General features: G+C 51.7%; 1 protein-coding gene across 1 annotated transcript in view; it reads left to right on the forward strand.

Annotated features, from left to right (window-relative positions):
• The window catches only part of LOC148218047 (uncharacterized), a 101,128-nt gene that overhangs the window by 43,984 nt on the left and 36,535 nt on the right, over nt 1-20,609 (forward strand). The window contains exons 2-4 of the mRNA XM_088158009.1: nt 6,176-6,646; nt 13,033-13,494; nt 13,579-13,744. Coding sequence (XP_088014135.1) covers nt 6,176-6,646; nt 13,033-13,494; nt 13,579-13,744 — 1,099 coding nt within the window. The remainder of the gene's footprint in view (nt 1-6,175; nt 6,647-13,032; nt 13,495-13,578; nt 13,745-20,609) is intronic.

A 20,609-nucleotide genomic window follows, 5' to 3' on the forward strand; every position in this document is an offset into this window, starting at 1 on the left:
TGTTGGTTGTTTTAAAAGGATGAAGAGAAATGAAAAGCAAATCGAGGCTAAAAGAAAAGGATTTCCGTGTCTGTGTGAGCTGAGGTCCTATGTGTGAGTGGGAGGGAAAAACATTTTTTGGAGGACTTTCTACCCCACTGACTCCAAAATCTTGGTCTTTGCCTCAGTTCATCACCATTTGGCTGTGAAAGACAACCTTGGACAATAGGAAATGAAAATCCTGGAATCAGTGAGGCTGGAAAAGGTCTCCAAGACTGTTCCTGGATATTCCTGGATGCCAGCAGGAGATAGGATTGAACACAGATTTTCTGGGGATCAAAGTCAACAAATCTGCTCTCCTCAAGGAATTCCCAATGTCAGTTTGAGCCCTGATGGACGTTCCTGCCCCTGTGTTCATCCAGGTGCCCACAGGGAGACAGGATGATGCAGAGACCCCCCCCAGCCAGGTGTCTTCCCAACACGGATCACCAGGACCACGGATCACCAGGGCTCTGCTCAACGGGGGTCACTGGGGATCATCCAACACAAATCCTCCCATTGGGGATGGAGCTGGAGCAGAGCACGAAGCTCTTCCCACACTCGGGGCACTCACAGGGCTTCCCTTAGTGGTGACTCCGTTGGTGTCGGGTCAAGACTGAGTTGTCTGAGAAGCTCTTCCCACACTCAGGACACTCGTAGGGCCTCTCCCCAGTGTGGATGCGCCGGTGGACAGTGAGGGTGGAGTTGTGCTTGAATCCCTTCCCGCAGTCGGGGCAGCGGAAGGGCCTCTCCTCTGTGTGAATCCGCTCATGTCTGATGAGAGTGGAGCTTCTCTGAAACCTCTTCCCACACCTGGGACACTCGTAGGGCCTCTCCCCAGTGTGGATGCGCTGGTGGTATTTCAGGGCAGAGCTCCATCCAAAGCTCTTCCCACATTGCAAGCAGGTGTAGGGCCCTTCCCCTGTGTGGATCACCTGGTGCTGCATCAGATATGAAATAGTGCTGAAGCTCTTCCTGCATTTCCCACACTCGTAGGGCTTTTCCCCAATGTGGATCATCTGGTGTTGCATCAGCCCTGAGCTCCAGCTGAAACCCTTCCCACATTCCAAGCACTTGTGAGGCTTCTCCCCTCCAGGAGGCTTCTCCACCAGCTCTGAGCTCTGCCTGCATCTCCGGCCGCCTTCCCGGCTCAGGGAGGGTCTTTCCTCCTCGCAGCTCCCTGGGCTGGGTGTGCAGCCCCTCCTCAAGTGGGATCTCCGGGGCTTTTTCTCCTCCTCCATCTGCCCACACCTTGGGAATAGAAAATCCTGGTTTGGGGAAAAAACAAGAGAGCTCCATGGACTGGGTGTTCCTCCTTGCCCAAGTTCATCTCTGGAAGTCTTTGGGCATCTTGTGTCTGTAAGAACCTCCCAAACACCAAGATTCAGACCCAAAATCCTCCTGTCTTGGTTTGAAAGACAGGGGTCTGCTAAGAAAGGCACAAGCCTCTCTTTGAAATGGAGAATGTAAACGCCCTCCCTCCAAATTATTAAAATTTTGAAATTAAGGGGCTCATAGGCAAAGATATGGCTATAGGGATAACAGTTCTTCACCAGGTAAATTAAAATAGAAATACAGTATTATAAAGAACAAACCCAAAACACTGACCTAGTCAGAATACAACCTGACGCTCTGTCAGTCAGGCTGTTGGTAGCAGTCCCAATAAATGGTGGCTGCAGTCCTCCTGGAGTGACAGATGTGGTTCAGGTGAAGCAGTGCTCCTGTAGAGGGGTGCAGTTTTCCTCCAAAGGTTAATGATGATGCAGAAAGGTCCAGTTTTCCTCCGGAATCCAGTGGAAAAAGGTGCCTTGGTGTTCCAAATCTCAGTTTTTATCTAGGTAGGAAAGGCTTGGCTCCTCCCCCTGGCTGGAGCATCTCCCAATGGGATGATGGAATTTTATCAGTCATGCAGTGGCACTCAATGGCCCATTAACAGAAGATATCTTCCTGGAGGAAGGATAGATTGCAGTAAAGATAAAGAACACTGCCCCACCTGGTTTTAACAGATGGCCCATTAGCAGAGGATATCTCTCACACAGATAAGGATCACTGTCCCACATATGGTGATAGAATACATACTTTTGGTCACATCTGTGACCTAAGACACATCCCCTGCTAGTCAGGGCCACCAACAGCTTGGGGCATCTGCTCTTCTCTACAAATAACATATGGTATCTATGGATAACATCCAGAGGCAGTTTTCATACTGTTGGGCCTTCAACAGGAAGGGCTAAAAATGCTTCCCATGCCCTGCCTCATCCTTTGCTGTTTTGATTTTCATACACCTGGGTGCTGGCTGAATCTCTTCAAAGAACATTTTTAGCACTGCGTGTTTTACTCCACCTATCGAGGGAAAACAATAAAAATCTTCTTCAGTTCAGACTTAATTTTTTGTGTGGTTGGCCACTCACATTTTGAGCAACTAATTTTCCATGGTACCTCTTCCCTTTTCCTTATTATCTATAAAAAGTACATCTGGACATGAAAATCACGACTATTACTGAGATTCACCTCAAAGCCCTGAGGAGAATCTAGCACAAAATATTCTCCCTGTGTACTGCACGACAAGAAATATTCAGAGGAAAATACAGTGGCAGCTGAGGCTTGTGGAACTCCCAGAATACTGAGCCTGCATTGGAGGCAAACAGCCCTGGCAGTGCCTGAGGGGACATCTCCTCACAGACTCCTCTCAAAGTGTGTCACTTCAGCACGGGAAGGCTTTCAAACCCTTGCCTTTCCTTCCTCCTGAACTAAAATGTAAGGCTCCTCCTGAGAAAAACTGAGCTACAAACAATTCTCCATTCCTCAACAAAGCTACTCGGGTGTTCAACTTAGGAAAGAGCAAAACTAAAGGTGGTCAGAAATTTTTCATCAAGGCCTATTTGCAGAGAAACCCCACCATATGTCAGCAAATATTTATTAGTATCAGTTCAATCAAAAGAAACCAAACTCTGTATTAAGCAGCGTTTTAAACGAACTTGAATTCTTTTTCCTCTCATATCATCTGGACTCATTTGCTCCTTTTTTGCCCTAGAGAGAATATTAGAACGATTTGCTCTTGACAGGACTCCTTGGGTGGCCCCCAGGCCTGGCTCCTCACCACGCCTTGCCTGGGCTGTTAACGCAGCCTGTCAGCACCACCTGACTTTGGCAGCCTGTTCAGACCTCGGGCACGGCTGGTGCCACGGTCCCCTCTGGCTCCTGGCGTGTCCCTGCTGCTGGAGGAGCTCTGCTCGTGCTGCTGCCTGCGTTCAACAGCCCCGGTCCTACTTCCCAGGCAAAGAGAGACCAAAATCGCTGCTTTGGCCAGCTCGTTTGAACGAGTTGAACACTTACTCATCTCTAACACAGACCTCTTAACATCCACACACCAACACCAGGAAGTCACCTCATCTACAGAGGTGAGATAGCCTGAGCGAACAGAAGGTCGGCGTTCAAGCACATTGAGTTTTTAATTTAGTGGAAGCACTCACTCGTTCACAAGCCTTACTTGTCAAACTGGATTGTGCCATGCTATTGTCTTGCTTGTGTTAGAGAGAAACCAGGGAGAAATTAGCTAAGAAATAAGAACCACACTTGGGGCTCGGGCTTGGCAGACAAGGGGAGCAGGGCGGCACCTGCCCGCTTTGCCCGAGTCCCTGCTCCTGCCGGACAAAGGCGGACGCGGCTCCGTGCGGGGCGAGCCGGGCGCTCCGTGCCGGGGCCGGGGCCGAGCGCTCGGGCGGGCGGCGCTCAGGATGCTCGGGCAGCGCCGCGGGCCGGGCGGGCGCGATGGAGCCGCCTGAGGGCTGGGACCCCTCCGGGCGGCCGGCCCGGCGCACGCAGTGGCTGCTCAGCGCCCTCGCCCACCGCTCCGGGCTGGAGCGCGGCGTGGAGAACGAGATGGTCGTGCTGGCCAGCGGCCCGGAGCAGTCCCTGCAGGAGATCTTCCAGCAGCGGGACTGCGCCGGGCCGGGCCGCATCCCCGGCGAGGAGTCCCGCACGCTGTGCCGGGCGCTGGGGCCGGAGGAGGCGGCGGAGCCCGAGGAGTGCGCGGGGCTGTGGGACGGGCTCTGGGCCGAGCTCACCTTCCGCCAGCTCCACGCGCGGCTCCGCGGCCACTTCAGCACCCGCGCGGGGCCGCGGCTGCCGCTGGGCCGGGAGGGCGAGCACATCGAGAGCCACATCCGCCCGCGCAGCCCCCGCCGAGCCCGAGCGGCGGCCGCCGGGGCCCTGCTCCCGAGAGCGCTGCGAGGAGATGGTGGCGCTGGAGCGGGCCGAGGAGCGCATGGCCGAGCTGCAGCAGGAGAAGGGCAGCCTGCGGCAGCTGCTGGAGGACGTGCGGGCCGCCCTGCAGAGCAGCGATGCGCGGTGCCCGGCGCTGCGGCTGAGTCCGGGCCGGCTTCTGCACCGCGCTCCCGGCGGCGCCTCGGGTGGCCCCGACCGCTTCAGGAGAGATGCTGCTCTCGCAAAGTCAGTGTTTAGAACCCCTCCACCTCCGCACTGAGACCGAAGTTGCTCGTTCATCCTGAAAATTTAGCAAAGTTTAGTTATAAGGGAGGCTTTTAGGAGAAATGTATGGCATCGGTGTGCCATTAAATATGTTTGTGATGAGCACTGTTCAAAGTGTAGGGGAGTTCAGCTTAACAAACCCACGTGTACAATGCTGCTGCTGCTTCTCCTGCACGTGCAGCCAGGATGTGCTGATAGCAGATGCTGGGTATGCACTGCTGCAGGGTTTTTCCTGAAGTAAGAAAGAACTTTGGGATTCTTACCTGCACAAGCACATGCAGTGCCTCAGTCATAAGTGCCTCAGAAATATCAGAAGTGTGTCTTCTTCAGAGTGTGGTCACAAGGGTTCAGAGTTGGAGCCAGTTCTGCGGGCAGGCTGATGAATAGTCTGGGGCTCCTCTGCAGAGCCCCATTCATTCTGGGGCTGCTTTCTGCTGGTTCTGCTGGACTGGCTCGAGTGAAACACACACCCAATTAACAGCAGTTAAATTACTCTGGCATGAAACAGTGGGGAACAGGCAGAGCAGTGAAGGGCAGCATGGACCAGTTGTTCTGGCAGGTCTGACGAGGTCTGGTTTGATACAGCACTCACAGAACTCTGCTCCACCTGTGACACTTCCACTTGCAGTAGATGACTCTTGCTCTTCACAATATCCAGCAAGGCAGGTCAAAGACACTTTTATAATTTTCATCTTCAAAAGGGAGAAGAAATCAGCAGCAAATATGAAGTAACCAGTCAGAGGTCCCAGGAAGAAACAAAAGAACAAAGAGTGGTGGAAAAAAACAGGTGGAGCAGTGATCCTTATCTCTGTGTGGGAGATATCCTCTGCTAATGGGCCATCTGTTAAAACCAGGTGGGGCAGTGTTCTTTATCTTTTCCACAACCCATCCTTCCTCCAGGAAGATATCTTCTGTTAATGGGCCATTGAGTGCCACTGCATGACTGATAAAATTCCATCATCCCATTGGGAGATGCTCCAGCCAGGGGGAGGAGCCAAGCCTTTCCTACCTAGATAAAATCTGAGATTTGGAAGACCAAGGCAGCCCTTACCCACTGGTTTCCAGAGGACAAGAGCTACCAGACCTTTCTACAGCATCACTACTACAACAAGACCACTTCATCTGGACTGCTACCACCACCCTAACTAGCGGGGTGTCAGGTTGTATTCTGATTCTGTCAGTTGTTTTCTTTTGTGCTATTGCATGTATTTTTTGCTCTTATGTTTTTCCTATGAATTTGTATTTCTGACTGATTCTCTCACAGGTTTTGCTTTCAAACCAGCACAATTTTGGAGTGGATTTTGGCTGAATCTTGATATTTGGGGAGGTTTTGATCTGTGTCTTAAAGTCTGGAGGATTTTGGGTGGGAATCTTGGTGTTTGGGAGGTTCTTACAGACACAAGATGCTCAATGACTTCCAGAGATGAACTTGGGCAAGGAGGAACACCCAGTTTATAGAGCTGTCTTCTTGTTATTTCCCCCTAAACCAGGAATTTTCATTCCTCAGGTGTGCGGGGATGGAGGAGGCAGAAAAGCCCCGGAGATCTCTCACGAGGAGGGGCTGCAAACCCAGCCCAGGGAGCTGCGAGGAGGAAAGACCCTCCCTGAGCCGGGAAGGCGGCCGGAGATCCAGGCAGAGCTCAGAGCTGGTGGAGAAGCCTCCTGGAGGGAAGAAGCCCCACAAGTGCTTGGAATGTGGGAAGGGTTTCAACTACAGCTCCCAGCTGATCCGACACCAGAGGGTCCACACAAGGGAAAAGCCCTACGAGTGTGGGAAATGCAGGAAAAACTTCAGCACTATTTCTTATCTGATGAAGCACCAGGTGATCCACACAGGGGAACGGCCCTACACCTGCTTGGAATGTGGGAAGAGCTTTCAGTGGAGCTCCAACCTGAGAAAACACCGACGTATCCACACTGGGGAAAGGCCCTACGAGTGTCCCAAGTGTGGGAAGAGGTTTCACACCAGCTCCGATTGCCTCAAACATGAGCGAATTCACACAGAGGAGAGGCCCTTCCGCTGCCCCGACTGCGGGAAGGGATTCAAGCACAACTCCACCCTCACTGTCCACCGGCGCATCCACACTGGGGAGAGGCCCTACGAGTGTCCTGAGTGTGGGAAGAGCTTCTCACAGAGCTCTCACTTGACCAAACACCAACGGAGCCACCACTAAGGGAAGCCCTGTGAATGCCCCAAGTGTGGGAAGAGCTTCGTGCTCTGCTCCAGCTCCATCCCCCATGGGAGGATCGGTGTTGGATGATTCCCAGTGACCCCAATTGGTTGAGGGGGAAGGGGTTTGAGAGATTTCTTTCCCTTCTTCTTGTCCTGCTGTGATTTGGTTGGTAATAAATTTCCTCTCTGTGCCCAGGCTGGGTCTGTGATGCACATTTTGCTGTTTGGTACGGGATGTTTCCCCTTTTTACACCATCCCAGGAACTCTGGGTTAAACTTTCTCCCCACTGTTGCAGCTGGAGAGGCAGGGTCAGTGGCTTTGGTGGGTGCCTGGCATCGGGCCAGCATCACCCAGGCCATGGGCACCCCTGAGATCCCAGTGTGGTGAAGCATTCCCCCACTTCTAGAGAAAGTGCCAACCCAAACTGAGGCCAGAATGAAACATGGTTATGACTGGAGCCCACTCTCTTGTGACCCTGTCAGCAGAAATCCAAAAGGAGACCTTTGAGCTCTTCTGGGCCACCATGGGCTGTGACCAGCAGTCTCCCTCTGAGGGGCCTCTCAGAGCCAGCAAACCCTCGGCTTTGCTGTGCCTGGAGGGTCGCTGAAACACGACGTGTCCTGGGCCCATACCCTCACTGCTCAAGGCCCCATCCTTCGGCCAGTGGGAGATGCAAAAACATCTGAAGGGAGGATTTCACTGAGCTCTGGGGGAATTGTTTGCACTGACTGTTCCTGTCTGTGTGTGTGCCCCTGCACATATGCTATAGCAAATCTGGTAGAAAACAGCTTTCCTAGATGTGGAAGTACCTTGGAAATCTAAGTTAGGCCTGTAAGCAAGGTTCAGTTATAGTTATGAACATACTTAAATGCTGTTAAATGCTAAGTGTTTTGATAAGTTCTTAAATGTAAGTCATAAGTGTTGTTATTGTATTAAGTTGCTAAATACAACTTGGAAGTTACAGCTGTAAGTTAGGTTAAATGCTGTTAAGTGTTATTGCTCTGTTGAATTGTTAAGTTCTAAGTTAAGTTAGGTATAAGTTTGGTGTTGTTCGTCTGTTGATTTGCTAGGCCTAAGGTATAACTTAAGTTACAAATTAAGGTAGAAGTTCAAATGTTTTTAGGCCGTGTTCCTTTTAATCCCTGCATTCACCTAAACACAGCACACACCCACCCACACTCCCCTAGAGAGTTCCCAGTTAATTTCTGTTCTGATTGCATGGATTTTATTTGGTGTTGTTCTTGCCTTGTTGTGCCTCACCTCTCCTGTGGGCAGTAGAATGAATTTTGCCAACAAACTTATTGTACTTTGTTGCTTAATATTAAATCTGACTTTTGCTCATGCATTTGTCACCGATTTTTAAGCGATCTCAAACGCTCTCATTCATGACAGCACCACAATGTCCCGCATCACCGAGGGCCCTGACACACGCCCGTGTCACAAAGGGCCACCCCCGGCACCCAAGAGCAGAGGGACAGCCTGGAAGCGGCCCGGAGCAGCCCCGGCCTCGTGGCCTTGTAGCCCCTGGCGTGGCCAGAGCCCTGGGAGGCTTTGGGGTCCCCACTTCGGTGTCCCAGGGGTTCCCCGTCTCCAGGCTCATCCCTTCTCCAGGCTCCCCTCACTCCCGGCTCTCGGGGTCCCCCCTCTCCAGGCCCCCATTTCAGGCTCCAGCACTCCCGGGGCTCTCCCCTTTTCGCTTTCCCCCCCTCAAGGCTGCTCCCCTCGCCCTGCCAGTCCCGGGCGATCGCCACGGGGCTCCGGGGACCTCCATCCCCCACCCACCGCCGGGGCTCTGTCTGCAGCCACCACCCAGACATCCCCAAAAAACCACCCGGGGACCCCGCAGGATCCCCCAAAAGGGGATTTCGGGACAGCTTTGGAGGCCTGCAAGATGCAAACTTCGCTCCGCCCGCTGCCACCCAAAAAAACCTGGGAGACCCAAAGATACTTCGGGTGAGCTCCAAATATCCCTCCCCCTCTCAAAAAAACCCTGCCAGGACCGCCCAAGATATTGGGGTCGAGGTCCCTCTCCCGGGTCACCTACACAATACGGGGGGGCCGATACTGCGGGCGCGAAGGGGCTGCAGATCCAGAGAGCGATGGACGCACGGGCTGCCGCCTCTCGCTGCTCCTCCTCCTCTTCTTGCTCCTCCTCTACCCCTCCTCTTCCTCCTGCTCCTCCTCCCTCTCCTGCTCCTTCTCCTCCATCCCTCGGCTGCCGGCGAGGAGCTCTCTCGGGTGAGCGGGTCGGGAACGGGACCGGTGGGAAAGGGGTGGGAGAGGGGGTATAAAGGGAGATGGGACAGCGGGAAGAGGGTTCCCAGGGAGGGTGTCCACGTTAAGCCCAGGACCCCCAATCCCCTCCGTGTCCTGCCAGCCCCTCCCGGCGCTGTGGGGTCCGGGCCGTGCCCCAGTGCCGGCTCAGGGGGTGCTCCAGGCTGACGTGCTCCACCTGGAGCTGGAGCTGACCCCGTGCCGGGGGGGTTTCCAGCAGCACCAGGAGCTGGTAGAAATCCAGTCCCCATTGGGGACCAGGTCGGTGGCCACCACGTGGCCCGAGAGCTCCTGCTGGCCCTGGAACCAGCTCAGCTGGATGTGGGCAGGGTAGAAATCCATCAGGGAGCAGAGCAGGCAGCCGGGGCCGGGCTGGGAGCTCGAGGGAAGCAGCGAGATGGATACACTGGGATGGGCAGGGGGCCCCTCCAGTGCGGATCTGCCCCCCCATCCAAGCCGCAGATAATCGCTCCAGGGATCGAGTGCTAAGGGACAGGGAATCACCTTTCTTCCATCCCAACTCCACCTTTCCCTCCCCTCTCCCCCTCTTTCTCATCATTCCCCAAATCTACTGACCCCTCACGACTCAATGTGGGTTTCCCAGCCCCCTCCCCCAATCTTTGGGCGTCCCAGCTCCCTCTTTTCCCCCATTCTTTGGCCCATTCCCAATCATCACTCCACCATCAAAACCCCTAACCCGTGCTTGCTTGGGGTTCCAGGCCTCTCCTGCTCAATCTCGTGTTCCCAACCCCCTCTTTCACTCCTTTTGGACAGCTCCTGGCAGCTTTTTCCTGGGAGGAATCCCTGATTTTCAGTATTTTTGGGGTGTAGTTTCAAAGCGGACAGCTCCAGGTCCCTCCTGCTACCTCTGGGGATCCAACCCCCTTTTCCCCAATTCAAGCACCTCTTGAAAGCCCATCAGGTGACTCACATATTCTCTCCTTCCTCTCTCCCCTCCCCCCTCCCGCTGCTTTTCTTCTTTGGTCTCTTTTTAAAACAATATTCTATTAAATTATACAGGTCTTCTGGTTTTGCCATATGCAGCCTAAAGGTGAACAGTGAACATTACAAATTCCATACCAAAATTTTGCCATCACTAACAGCCACTCATGAACATACACAAAAAATCCCCAAAGGAATCAAGATTTTTTTCTGCTCATTCCCCTAACACACAAGGGTGGTTCTCACACCCTTGGCCCAATCTTAACTGAAAATATAAAAGTCGAATTATTAAGAAAAGATATTCTAATGGTGTAATCTTGTCACCAAAACTGCAGGAGGACCCAAAACTCTTCAACACCATTTCTACTGTTAGAGAATCAAGGCATTACTTGATTCTGGCCAGGATGTGCAACAGAAATAATTTCAGCCATACATAGCCCGGGTGTGCAGAGAAAATCATTCCATGATATGTGAGTTTTACTAGATTTTCGCTTAACTTTTCACAGTCCAAAACCTATAGAAATCCGTTGGTTTTATGTTCATTGCTTCCAAGTTGTGTAGTTCTGAGTACTTAATTTCCTATCGGTCCCGGATTTCTTCCCCTCTATATTAATTAGGTCCGCACTCCTGGATTTCCTTCTCAGCCTTTTCCAGACCAGGTGCCTCCAACTATGCCAGGGGCAGTGTCTGGGCTGGGTGTTCCTTGATGTTTGCTGATGGGCCTTAATGGTCGTTATCTTTGTGAGTATCTTTTGGGCTATTCCCAGTCTATTGAGATGTTAAACTCCTCTCTGTTGAGTGGAGGAACATTCCTTAGAAATCTCTTTCAAATTCGTTTCCCCAATGCAAAGGCACATGAAGCCTGACTAGAGCAATAGATTTTTAAAATTAGACTTGGTATATTTTCCGACCATGGAATCCCGGGCAGCCCAGTGTGTGAGTGTAACTGAGGGGCAGAGTGGAATTGTGCCGTTGTCTTCCCCAGCAGCTGTGGCAGTGCAGGCACAGAAAGCAGCGAAGCTCCAGCAGTGGCAGCAAGGATTGGCCCCAGTGTGTGGAGATGCCAAAGGAGGGTGCCCAGGCAGAGGATTTCAGCAGAGGATCTGTGGGCAGGCCCAGGGGCTTGGCCCGATGTGGAGCCCTGGCTGCTGCTGCGTTGCCTTCAGTGCAGGGTCAGTGGTGCCCTCCCATGCTGCTCCTGCAGCCGGGAATTCCAAATCTCCGGGGTTTGAGAGCCCCTGAGCCCAGGGTGAGGGGTCCCCCCGTGTTGAGCTGTGCTGGCGGCTGTTTCTGTGCTCAGGGACTCTTGGAATGGGCCACGGCACTTGGCCACCAGTGGTGCTTCTTTGCACTCCTTAGGCAGGACCCGATGTCCTGGGTGGATGCTGTGAACAGCAAAGTGCCAAGGCAGGCTCTGTGCCAGCCCAGCTTCCTGTGGAAGAGATTTCACCAGAGACGGGATTCTGGCCACAGCCTGCTTGAAATATACATCCCTTATCTCCAGCCCGTACTAGGTGGAGAATTACCAGGGTAAGGAATTCCAAAGATCGATTCCAAGGGAAATAATTGAATATCTGCCCTGGGTCTGGCTCTTATTCTTGCCCAAGCCAATGGCAAAAGCTGTATCCATTGCATCTTGGTTTCTATCACCAGCTTCCAAAGGAGTTTCTTTATTTCCCTGTTTGTTCTTTCTACCTGCCCTGAGCTTTGGGGGTGCAAGGGCTTGTGGAGGTCCCATTGTATTCCTAAAGCAGCCATAACCCCCTGAAGGACTTTTCCTGTAAAATGAGTTCCCCATCTGAGAGTCTGTTTTTTCCACAATTCTTTATCTTGGAGTTATTTGTTTTAAAAATACCTTAATAAGTGATCCAGAGATTGCTGAAGAAGTCAGAATTGCTTTTTTCACCCTGTTAGCTGCCATGCTGTCGCCAGAAGATATTTGAGCCTTCCTCCTCAGGGCATTTCAGTGCCAGGCTCTTCCAAGCACACCCAGCTCTGCCGGTTGAGCTGACCATGCAGGCGGTAACCTGAGCTTGGTCTAATTCCCTTTCCTTCATCAGAGCGTGTCTTGGAGCTCTTTTCCCTTCTCCTGCCCTTGAAGAGCCATCCATAAACAGATTTTGTCCCTCAGGCCAGGGAATGTCTCCTAAATCTCTCCCAGCCTGGCTCTGGAGCTCTGTCACTTGAATGCAGTCATGGTTGGGAGCGCCAAGGCCGGGCCCCCCCGCGCTGTGGTGGCGGCAGCGGCTGCAGTGGGGAGCGAGTGCGGGCGGGAGCGGCCGAGAGCCCAGCGCTGCCCCAGCCCGAGCTGCCCCAGCTCCATCGCTGCCCCTGCGCTGGGATGCTGTGGGTTTGGGGGGAAGAGGGAGCCGGCAGTGGGTGCTGGGCCTGGGGGCAGCAGGAGAAGGGAAGGAGAAGCAGGGTTGAACAACAAAATGGTCAAACGCTGCACGGGGAGGAGAAGGTGGGATTGAGAAGGAGGAATAGTAGGGACACAGGCGGAGGAAGAGCAGAAACAGGAAGGAGCACAAGGTTCCCCCCTCCCTGTATCTGCAGCCTCTCCCCAGGCCTCAGGAGCATTGTCCCCATCACATGCAGCAGGTGACCGGAGAGGGGGATCCATGATTTTCACATGGGTTAATCTTGGTATTTCTGAGCTTTATTTGGTTAAATGTTGGTGCTTTGGTTTTTTGCAGGGGCTGAATCTCAGTATTTTGGAGAGGTTTTTGTCTAAATCTTGGTGTTTGGGGGGGTTTTGTTCTGTGTCATGATGGGAGGATTTTTCGTCTTAATCTTGGTGTTTTGGAGGTTCTTACGCAAGATGCCCAATGTCTTCCTGAGTTGCACTTGGGCAGGGAAGAACCCCCAGCCCAACACACTCTTCTCTTCTTTTTTCCCCAAACCAGGATTTTTCATTCCCAAGACGTTGGCAGATGGAGGAGGAGGAAAAGCCCCAGAGATTCCTCTCGAGGAGCGGCTGCAAACCCATCCCAGGGAGCTGTGAGGAGGAAAGACCCTCCCTGAGCCGGGAAGGCGGCCGGAGATCCAGGCAGAGCTCAGAGCTGGTGGAGAAGCCTCCTGGAGGGGAGAAGCCCCACAAGTGCTTGAAATGTGGGAAGGGTTTTAACTCCATCTCTCAGCTGATCCAGCACCAGAGAATCCACACTGGTGGAAAGCCCTATGAGTGTGGGGATTGTGGGAAGAGCTTCAGCAAGAGCTCCCACCTGAGCCGGCACCAGATGATCCACACTGGGGAAAAGCCTTACGAGTGTGGGGAATGTGGGAAGGGATTCAGAGACAGCTCCAGTCTGATCCGGCACCAGGTGATCCACACTGGGGAAAAGCCCTACATTTGTGGGGAATGTGGGAAGAGCTTCAGCGACAGCTCCAACCTGATGCAGCACCAGATGATCCACACAGGGGAACGGCCTTACAGCTGCTTGGAATGTGGGAAGAGCTTTGGGTGGATGTCCGACCTGATAAACCACCAGCGCACCCACAGTGGGGAGAAGCCCTACAAGTGTCCTGAGTGTGGGAAGAGGTTTCAGAGAAGCTCCACTCTCATCAGACATGAGCGGATTCACACAGAGGAGAGGCCCTTCCGCTGCCCCGACTGCGGGAAGAGATTCAACCGCAACTCCACCCTCACTCTCCACCGGCGCAACCACTGTGGGGAGAGGCCCTACGAGTGTCCTGAGTGTGGGAAGAGGTTTCAGACCACCTTCAAACTCCTCGAACATGAGCGCATTCACACAGAACAGAGGCCCTTCTGCTGCACTGACTGTGGGAAGGGCTTCACATGCAACTCGTATCTCATCAGACACCAGCGCATCCACACCAGGGATGTGAGTGCCCCAGGTCTGGGAGGAGCTTCGTGCTCTGCTCCAGCTCCATCCCCCATGGGAGGATCGGTGTTGGATGATCCCCAGTGACCCCCGTTGGGCAGAGCCCTGGTGATCCGTGGTCCTGGTGATCCCTGTTGGGAAGACACCTGGCTGGGGGGGTCTGCATCATCCTGTCTCCCTGTGGGCACCTGGATGAATGCTGGGGCAGGAACGTCCATTGGGACCCAAACTGACATTGGGAACTCCTTAGGGAGAGTGGATTTGTTGACTTTTAACCCCAGAAAATCTTCTGTGTTCAATCCTATCTTCTGGTGGTGCCCTGCTGGGCAGGGTGGAGGAAGAACCCCCAGCCCTTGGCTGGAATTGAGTGCAGCGGGTGCTGGAGAACAGCCATGAAACCAGAAACTCATCACGGCTCCTCTGACTGAACCCTACAGTCCTCACCCAGCCCCCAGCGTGGCCTTGAAAGACTCTTTATCCTAAATAACTCCGACTGCCCCACCTGGGAAAAATCACAAAACCCTCTGCTGCCTGGGCAAGGTATTAACTCTTTCAATGCCCAGAATAAAACTTTACAGATACTTTATTTTCGCTCCTAAATTGAAAAAAACAACAACAACAACAAAGACAAAATAGTAATACACACAGAAACAATATAAAAACACCAAAATAAAACAAAAAGAAAAGTCAAATCCTAAATAAAGAAAGGAGAAAAGTCATGAACGAAAATTTCTCTTTTTTTAAACTATGGACAAAATACTTTTGTTTCCCTATAACACATACAAATATTATGAAGTGAATATGACTGTTTGTTGGAGGTTGGGTGTTCCCCTTTTTCTCTCTGTGGAATTTTCCCCATTGTTATGCTAAGAAGCTGTGGCTACCCCCTGGCTCAGACGGCTGGTTTTCCCTCGAGGGGAGGGGGAGGGAAGAGGGGGAAACACCGCGATGTGCAGGCAGCAGGTAAAGGAGAGGTTTGGGAGTCGCTCTCTCTCTCTCGCTCGTGGAGTCGGAGGAAAGACGCCGGTGCTGCTGCCGCCACCCCCTCGCCATCCCAGCGCCGGGAGCCGCGTTCTCTGCTGTGGGACACCGCACTGCTCCCTTTCCCGCTTTCGGTCTCCCAGCTCCGGACACCCTGCTGGGCACCGTGACCGACACCGTGAGCAGAGAAGTCTCTGCCCATCCCTCTCCCACCCGGGACGAGGCCGCAGCCATTGCCCCGCTCCTCCCGCAGCTGCGGGGGCGGGACCTGCCCACAGCCCCGGTAACTGCAGGGCAAGGAGAGGGTGTCTGCGGCCAAAAAAGGACTAGAACTGAGTTATTGTTCTGTTGGCTGTTAATTTCATAGCTGTTGTTTTTGTTTGTCTTGTTAGATATATTAGTAAAGAACTGCTATTCCTACCCCCCATATCTTTACCTGAGAGCCCCTTGATTTCAAAATTATAGTAAAGTGAAGGGAGTGGGGGTTTATACTCTCCATTTCAAAGAGAGGCTACTGTCTCTTTTGGCAAATACTTGTCTTCCAAGCCAAGAGATATTTGGCCCTGAGGGCATTGAGAGGAGGGTGAAAAAGGAATAACAGCTCTCTTGAGTTACCTAAGTTTTGTGGTAGGTGACACCATGCTGTCCAGCTTACCCTGGTTTGGGCTCCATGTGGTCACTGCTATATCTCTCCCATTTGCAAGCCCTTTTTTGAACATGGGTCTTATCACTGAGGTTCCTGTGGCTATTATCCAGTTCATTCTGTGGGTTGATCAGCAGAGAAATTAATGGATTTTTAACTTTCTCTGGAAGACAGCCACGTGGATTCAGAGCTCTTGCTCTCTAAGAGTGTAGTTTTGGGGTTTACTTCAATAATGGTACTTACTGTGAGGAAGTGTCAGCAGGGAAAATGTACTCCCAACCCATCACCCAGTTTTTTAAGTCCTCTCCACCAGTTTTGAAGATTTGAGATCCACTCTAAATGCTAATGATATCATACAGTGGTTGGTGTTGCTGATATGCCTGTTCTATTTAGCAGTCAGAGATCAGGGGAGATTGACTTGGATAACAACCCTGATACCTACCCCAGGAAATCGAGCTGCTGCCCCATAGCCTGACCCTGCCCCACAGCCCACTTCAGACAGGAACCACCCAGAGTGGGTAGGGGTTACAGTGAATGAGATGTGTGAGATGAGCCAGATGCTGAAGGAGTACCTTTCCCCAGCTGGTGAGAAACCCTCCCCCTGCCTTAAAGAGGGAGAGTCTGATGGTGCAGCAGTGGAACCCACAGACATTACATCTGTCCAGGTTCCAAATGTACTGCAAGGGCACTTGAGCCAGCAATAGTCAGCCCTGTGGAAACTAGAAAATCTAAGATGAAAACAAGGCACCTAGATACTAAGGATAAGAAAGGAGGGCCCTCACAACCAGCAGGGGAGCCAGAGGTTGAGATCATCACCAAGTCCCTGTCGTACAAAAGTCTCCATACTCTGCAAAAAGACATTGAGTGACGAGGCCCTGAGGCTTTTACCACCTGGTTACTGCAGGTCTGGGACCTTATGGGTACAAGTGTGCAACTGGATGGTCCTGAGGCAAAGAATTTGGTACTCTTGACCCAGGACTCAGGTGTGGATCAGGTATTTGTAAGGGAGCCAGGGCCCCTTTCCCTCTGGGAGTGGCTTTTAATGAGTGTGAGAGAGAGGTTTGTCCACAGAGAGAGAATGCAGGAGCACCACCATAGAATGTGCTGGAAGACCCTTGAGAAAGGGATCCAAGAGCTGAGAGAAGTGGCAGTGCTGGAGGTGCTCTTTGGGAGGGATGGACAGCATGACAATGACCCTGACAAGGTCAGGTGCACAGGGCAGATGTTGTGGAATCTGACAGACCTGGGGCCATCTCAATACACCACCTTCATTGCAACAATTAATGCTGATAATAACAGAGACAGTGGGTTCTGTTGCCAACAACCAACAAGCTTAGAAATTTTGAGAGTATGATCAAAGCTCGATGCAGGCTCATGTCTCTGCTGTAATTGTGAGCCTCCAAGAGGAGATGAGGGAGATGAGGGAGGAGGGGAGGAGGAACAGTTCCCAAGCAGCACCAGTGCGAGTCACAGACCCCAAAGTTAGAGTACACTCTGAGTATTTTATTGATAACTTACATCTTGCACTTCATGACATTAAATTGTGTTAATCAGACTCTGTCATATCACGAGTTCCTGGAACACATTTTCAAGCCTTCCAGCTGTAGCCCAAGGGAAGCTGTTTCTGTCTTGCATCACAAAATTGGCAGGTGTTTTGCAAAGACAGCCCTTTAAAAAGGACTTGTTGTATGCATTAACATCTAAGAGGTTGCTTTCAAAGACAGACAAAAAACCCATGAACAAACAGAAACCAACCAAACAACATATTAAAAACAAGTACTTTATTTCTAGCTCTTGATTATAATATTTTCCAAGCTGGCCTCCTCTTCCACTGCAGTGTTTTTCTTTGGACAGAAAAACACCCTTGCCAGAGGATGTGACTTAACAAGGCACATAGAACTTACACACAGTGGATATATTAAAGCTAAACAGGCAGAGTCCCATTTCACAATCATCATCATTTATTTTCTGTTTATTTTGTTTTCAGAAGGGTGGGAACTGTATCTCAGATCCCTTGGCTAGTTTGGTGCCATAGCCACTGATTACCTGTCCTTTCTAATTATCTGTCCTTTCTGTAGTTCCTCTGGCCATTTGTTGCTCTTTGATCGCTGCCTCCTTCACCTGATTTTTATATTTTTCTGGATTTGTGGGGGTTTTTATATGGGTTTTGATTTTTTTCTTGGTGGTTGTTTTGTTTGCCTGTTTTGTTGGGTCACAGTTTTGGTTTTGTTATTTGGTTGGGGTTTTTTCCAGTTACCAGGAGGAATCAGCTTGTGATTTGGATTGAAAAGTTTTGAAGACAGGTGTTGCACATAAAGGTTGTTTTTGTTTTTAAAGTCATCTCACACACAGCTCTGCAAGGCCCTGTGACTTTGAGGACTGTGAGCTCTAACAAATTGTGCATGAATAGGAAACTTGTAGTTCCCATCTGCATTACACACAGCAAAATGTAAAGTGTTTGGAATGGAATCAATTCTAACCTTTTTTTTTTTTTTTTTCTGCCATGCCATAAATTGTGTCAGATTAATCAATGAATTCGGTTCTTCCAGGATGGAGTGTGCAAGGATAATCCCTTAGCTCCTGTGTGGAGCTGGTGTGCACCAGGCCAGACACAGCACTGTCACCCATAGCCAGCCTCTGTCTGCACAGAGAGCAGGGAGCTGCAGCTCTGAGGAACTCAGGGCTTGGTGAGCAAACACACCAAACCCCTCATTTAGATCAGTTCCTTTACTGGACTATTTGTTGCTATGTATTTAGTATATATTTATTTATAGTATATGCTGCTGGTATATTTTTATATCCCCACCCAAAGCTGAAAAAAAAGAACCCTGGCAGTTTGCTTTAGCTGTGAAGTCAAGAGACTCATTTCAACAGGTTCCAGCTTTGCTCCTTGTTTGAATTCAAAGCAAGCAAAAACCTCTTCTGTTGGTCACATCAAACCAGCATAAGTCTGTGAAAGACAGAAGAGTGTAAAAATTAGTTCATTTTCTAGTACTTACAGTCTTCTAATTCAGCCATGGGATAATTATGCCATAATTCAATAGATCAAATAACTGGTAAAAGCAATAGAAAATAAATTTTTTAAAGCTAGGTTTAAAGAAAGTGGATTAATTTCATAAACAAAACCATGTAGTAAAAATACAGTAATTTAAACTTCTCAAAGCCTTTTGATAATGGAGCCCTGCACCCCAGTCATGTGCAGTGCAGCCTCAGCTGTCCCTTTGAGCCCAGAGCTGCCAAGGATCAGGGCTGGGATAAGCCTTCACCCAAAAGTGAATCCAAAATCAGTCCAGAACAGGGCTCACATACAGAGCAAAGTCTAAAGGCCAAGGCCAAACCTCCATCAGGTTGGATTTGTTTAAACACTGAATTGTAGAAAATTTGCTCATCCTGTAACATCATTATTACCATGAAGCTTTACATGAGCTGCTAAATAACCACATTCCCATCCTGAAATGCATTCCCAAATATTGTTGTGAACTTGCTCTGCCTCTGCCGCTGCTCCTGGGGCTGCTCTTGGCCACGCAGCCTCAGTGGGAGCCAGCACTGGCTGCAGCCCCAGCGGGCTCCCCAGGACAAGGCCCAGCAATTAAGAGGCCAATTAAAGCACTGGGCAGCAGCAGAACCCTTATCAGAGTTATTTGGACAACAGGGACTTGCCACAGCTCCACAGCAGCATGACCATGAGCCAGGCTACCAATGCAATGAGCAGAGTTTTAATAAAACTGCAGAGAAAAATCAGCAACTTACCGTCCTATCTGATAGAGCTTCCGAATGCCAAAATAGCAGCAGAGCAGGACAAGTGGCACAGTGAACATTGTCACTACTGTGCCGATCATGCAGGACCAGCGCACATCCTGGGGGCAGACAATTCTTGGAAGGCGCTCTGGATCCTGAGCATCTATTCCTGTTTCAGGGATAACATCTGTGGGAGCAATGGGGAGCGTGAGCCCGTGCTGTGCTCCACTGCTGAGCTGGCAGCTCGCTGCATAGGGCCAGGACGTTCTCTGTTTGCCCCAGAGCTGGGGCCTGCAGGCACCTTGGCACCCCTTGGCACAGGCTGTGCCACCCAACAAAGCCCAGGAGGCCGGGAGGAGAGCCCGGGGCCAGCGCAGCTGCTTGGGCAGTCGCTGCTTCCAGGGAGCCGCGCCCAACCCATCCCTGAGCAGCCACTGCCAGCCCCGACCCTCCCTGCCCCGTGACAGCTCCCCCAGCCCAAGGGGACAGAGCCAGGCCCTGTCAGGACACACTGGAGCCCTGCTCTCCCCCTCTGCCCTTTCCCCACCATGGTCACCCCTTGCAGCCCCTCCCAGCTTTTGGGTGGTGTCTCCCACGGAGGGATCCCAGCAGGATTGCTCAGCCTGGCTGAGCCTGGCACAGCAATCACCTTCTGTGGCTCTGCCTGGCATCTCCTCCCTTTGTGTACCAGGGGCTGGCACGGAGCCATTGCTTCCTCCAGGAAGCGCTGCCTTCACCAAGGCCTTTTGGTCCACCTCTGGAGAAGGGAAGAGGCGCAGCTGGATCAGATGGAACCATTCCCCATTGGGGAGGGGGCATCTTCAGTAAGTAATATTTGTCCTAGACATGGATATGGATCAGGAAAAAGCCGAGGCTCTTGGGGTTGCCACGGGGCCCTCTCTCCTCCGAACAGCCACCCCTCCTGATCTACCCTGAGACCAGGAAATTTCAGGGATCTCAGGGTGTGCATGGCCTGTGGACACTTTGGGCTCCCTATCAGATGATGCCAAAAGCCTTCCTGCAGAAACTGGGGAGAAGCTGCAGCCAGGCCAGGCTGGGAAACAGCCCTGCAGGCTGTGACAGCAGCAGTGGGACAGCGAGGCTGCCATGGATCCCTTCCCGCTGTGCCGGGCACGGCGTGTCCAGATGTGCAGAGAAAGCCCCCGGCTGCTGAGTGTCAGGAGAAGGCTGAGGGAAATGCACCCACCACGGCGTCTCTGCAGATCACTCAGCATCTGGTCCAGCATTTTGGCTGCCTCCAGGGATTTCTTGTTTCCTGTTTCTTGGGCCTTGCCTGTCGGTGGATCTTAGAGAAAAGTAATTCAACTTCATGTGGATGGATTCCACAAAAGCAGTGCTCAGCTTGTGGGGTCAGCAGGTACACACTACTCACTCCTGCTATGAGAATTGGATTTGGACACAGCATCCAGGCCTGGAGGTTGAAAAATGCTCCCTGCAGACACACCTGTAACTCAACAGCCACACAAGCTTCTGTCACCTGGT

Source organism: Sturnus vulgaris, unplaced genomic scaffold (genome assembly GCF_052056855.1).
Source record: "Sturnus vulgaris isolate bStuVul1 unplaced genomic scaffold, bStuVul1.hap1 Scaffold_195, whole genome shotgun sequence".
NCBI classification, from domain to species: Eukaryota; Metazoa; Chordata; class Aves; order Passeriformes; family Sturnidae; genus Sturnus; species Sturnus vulgaris.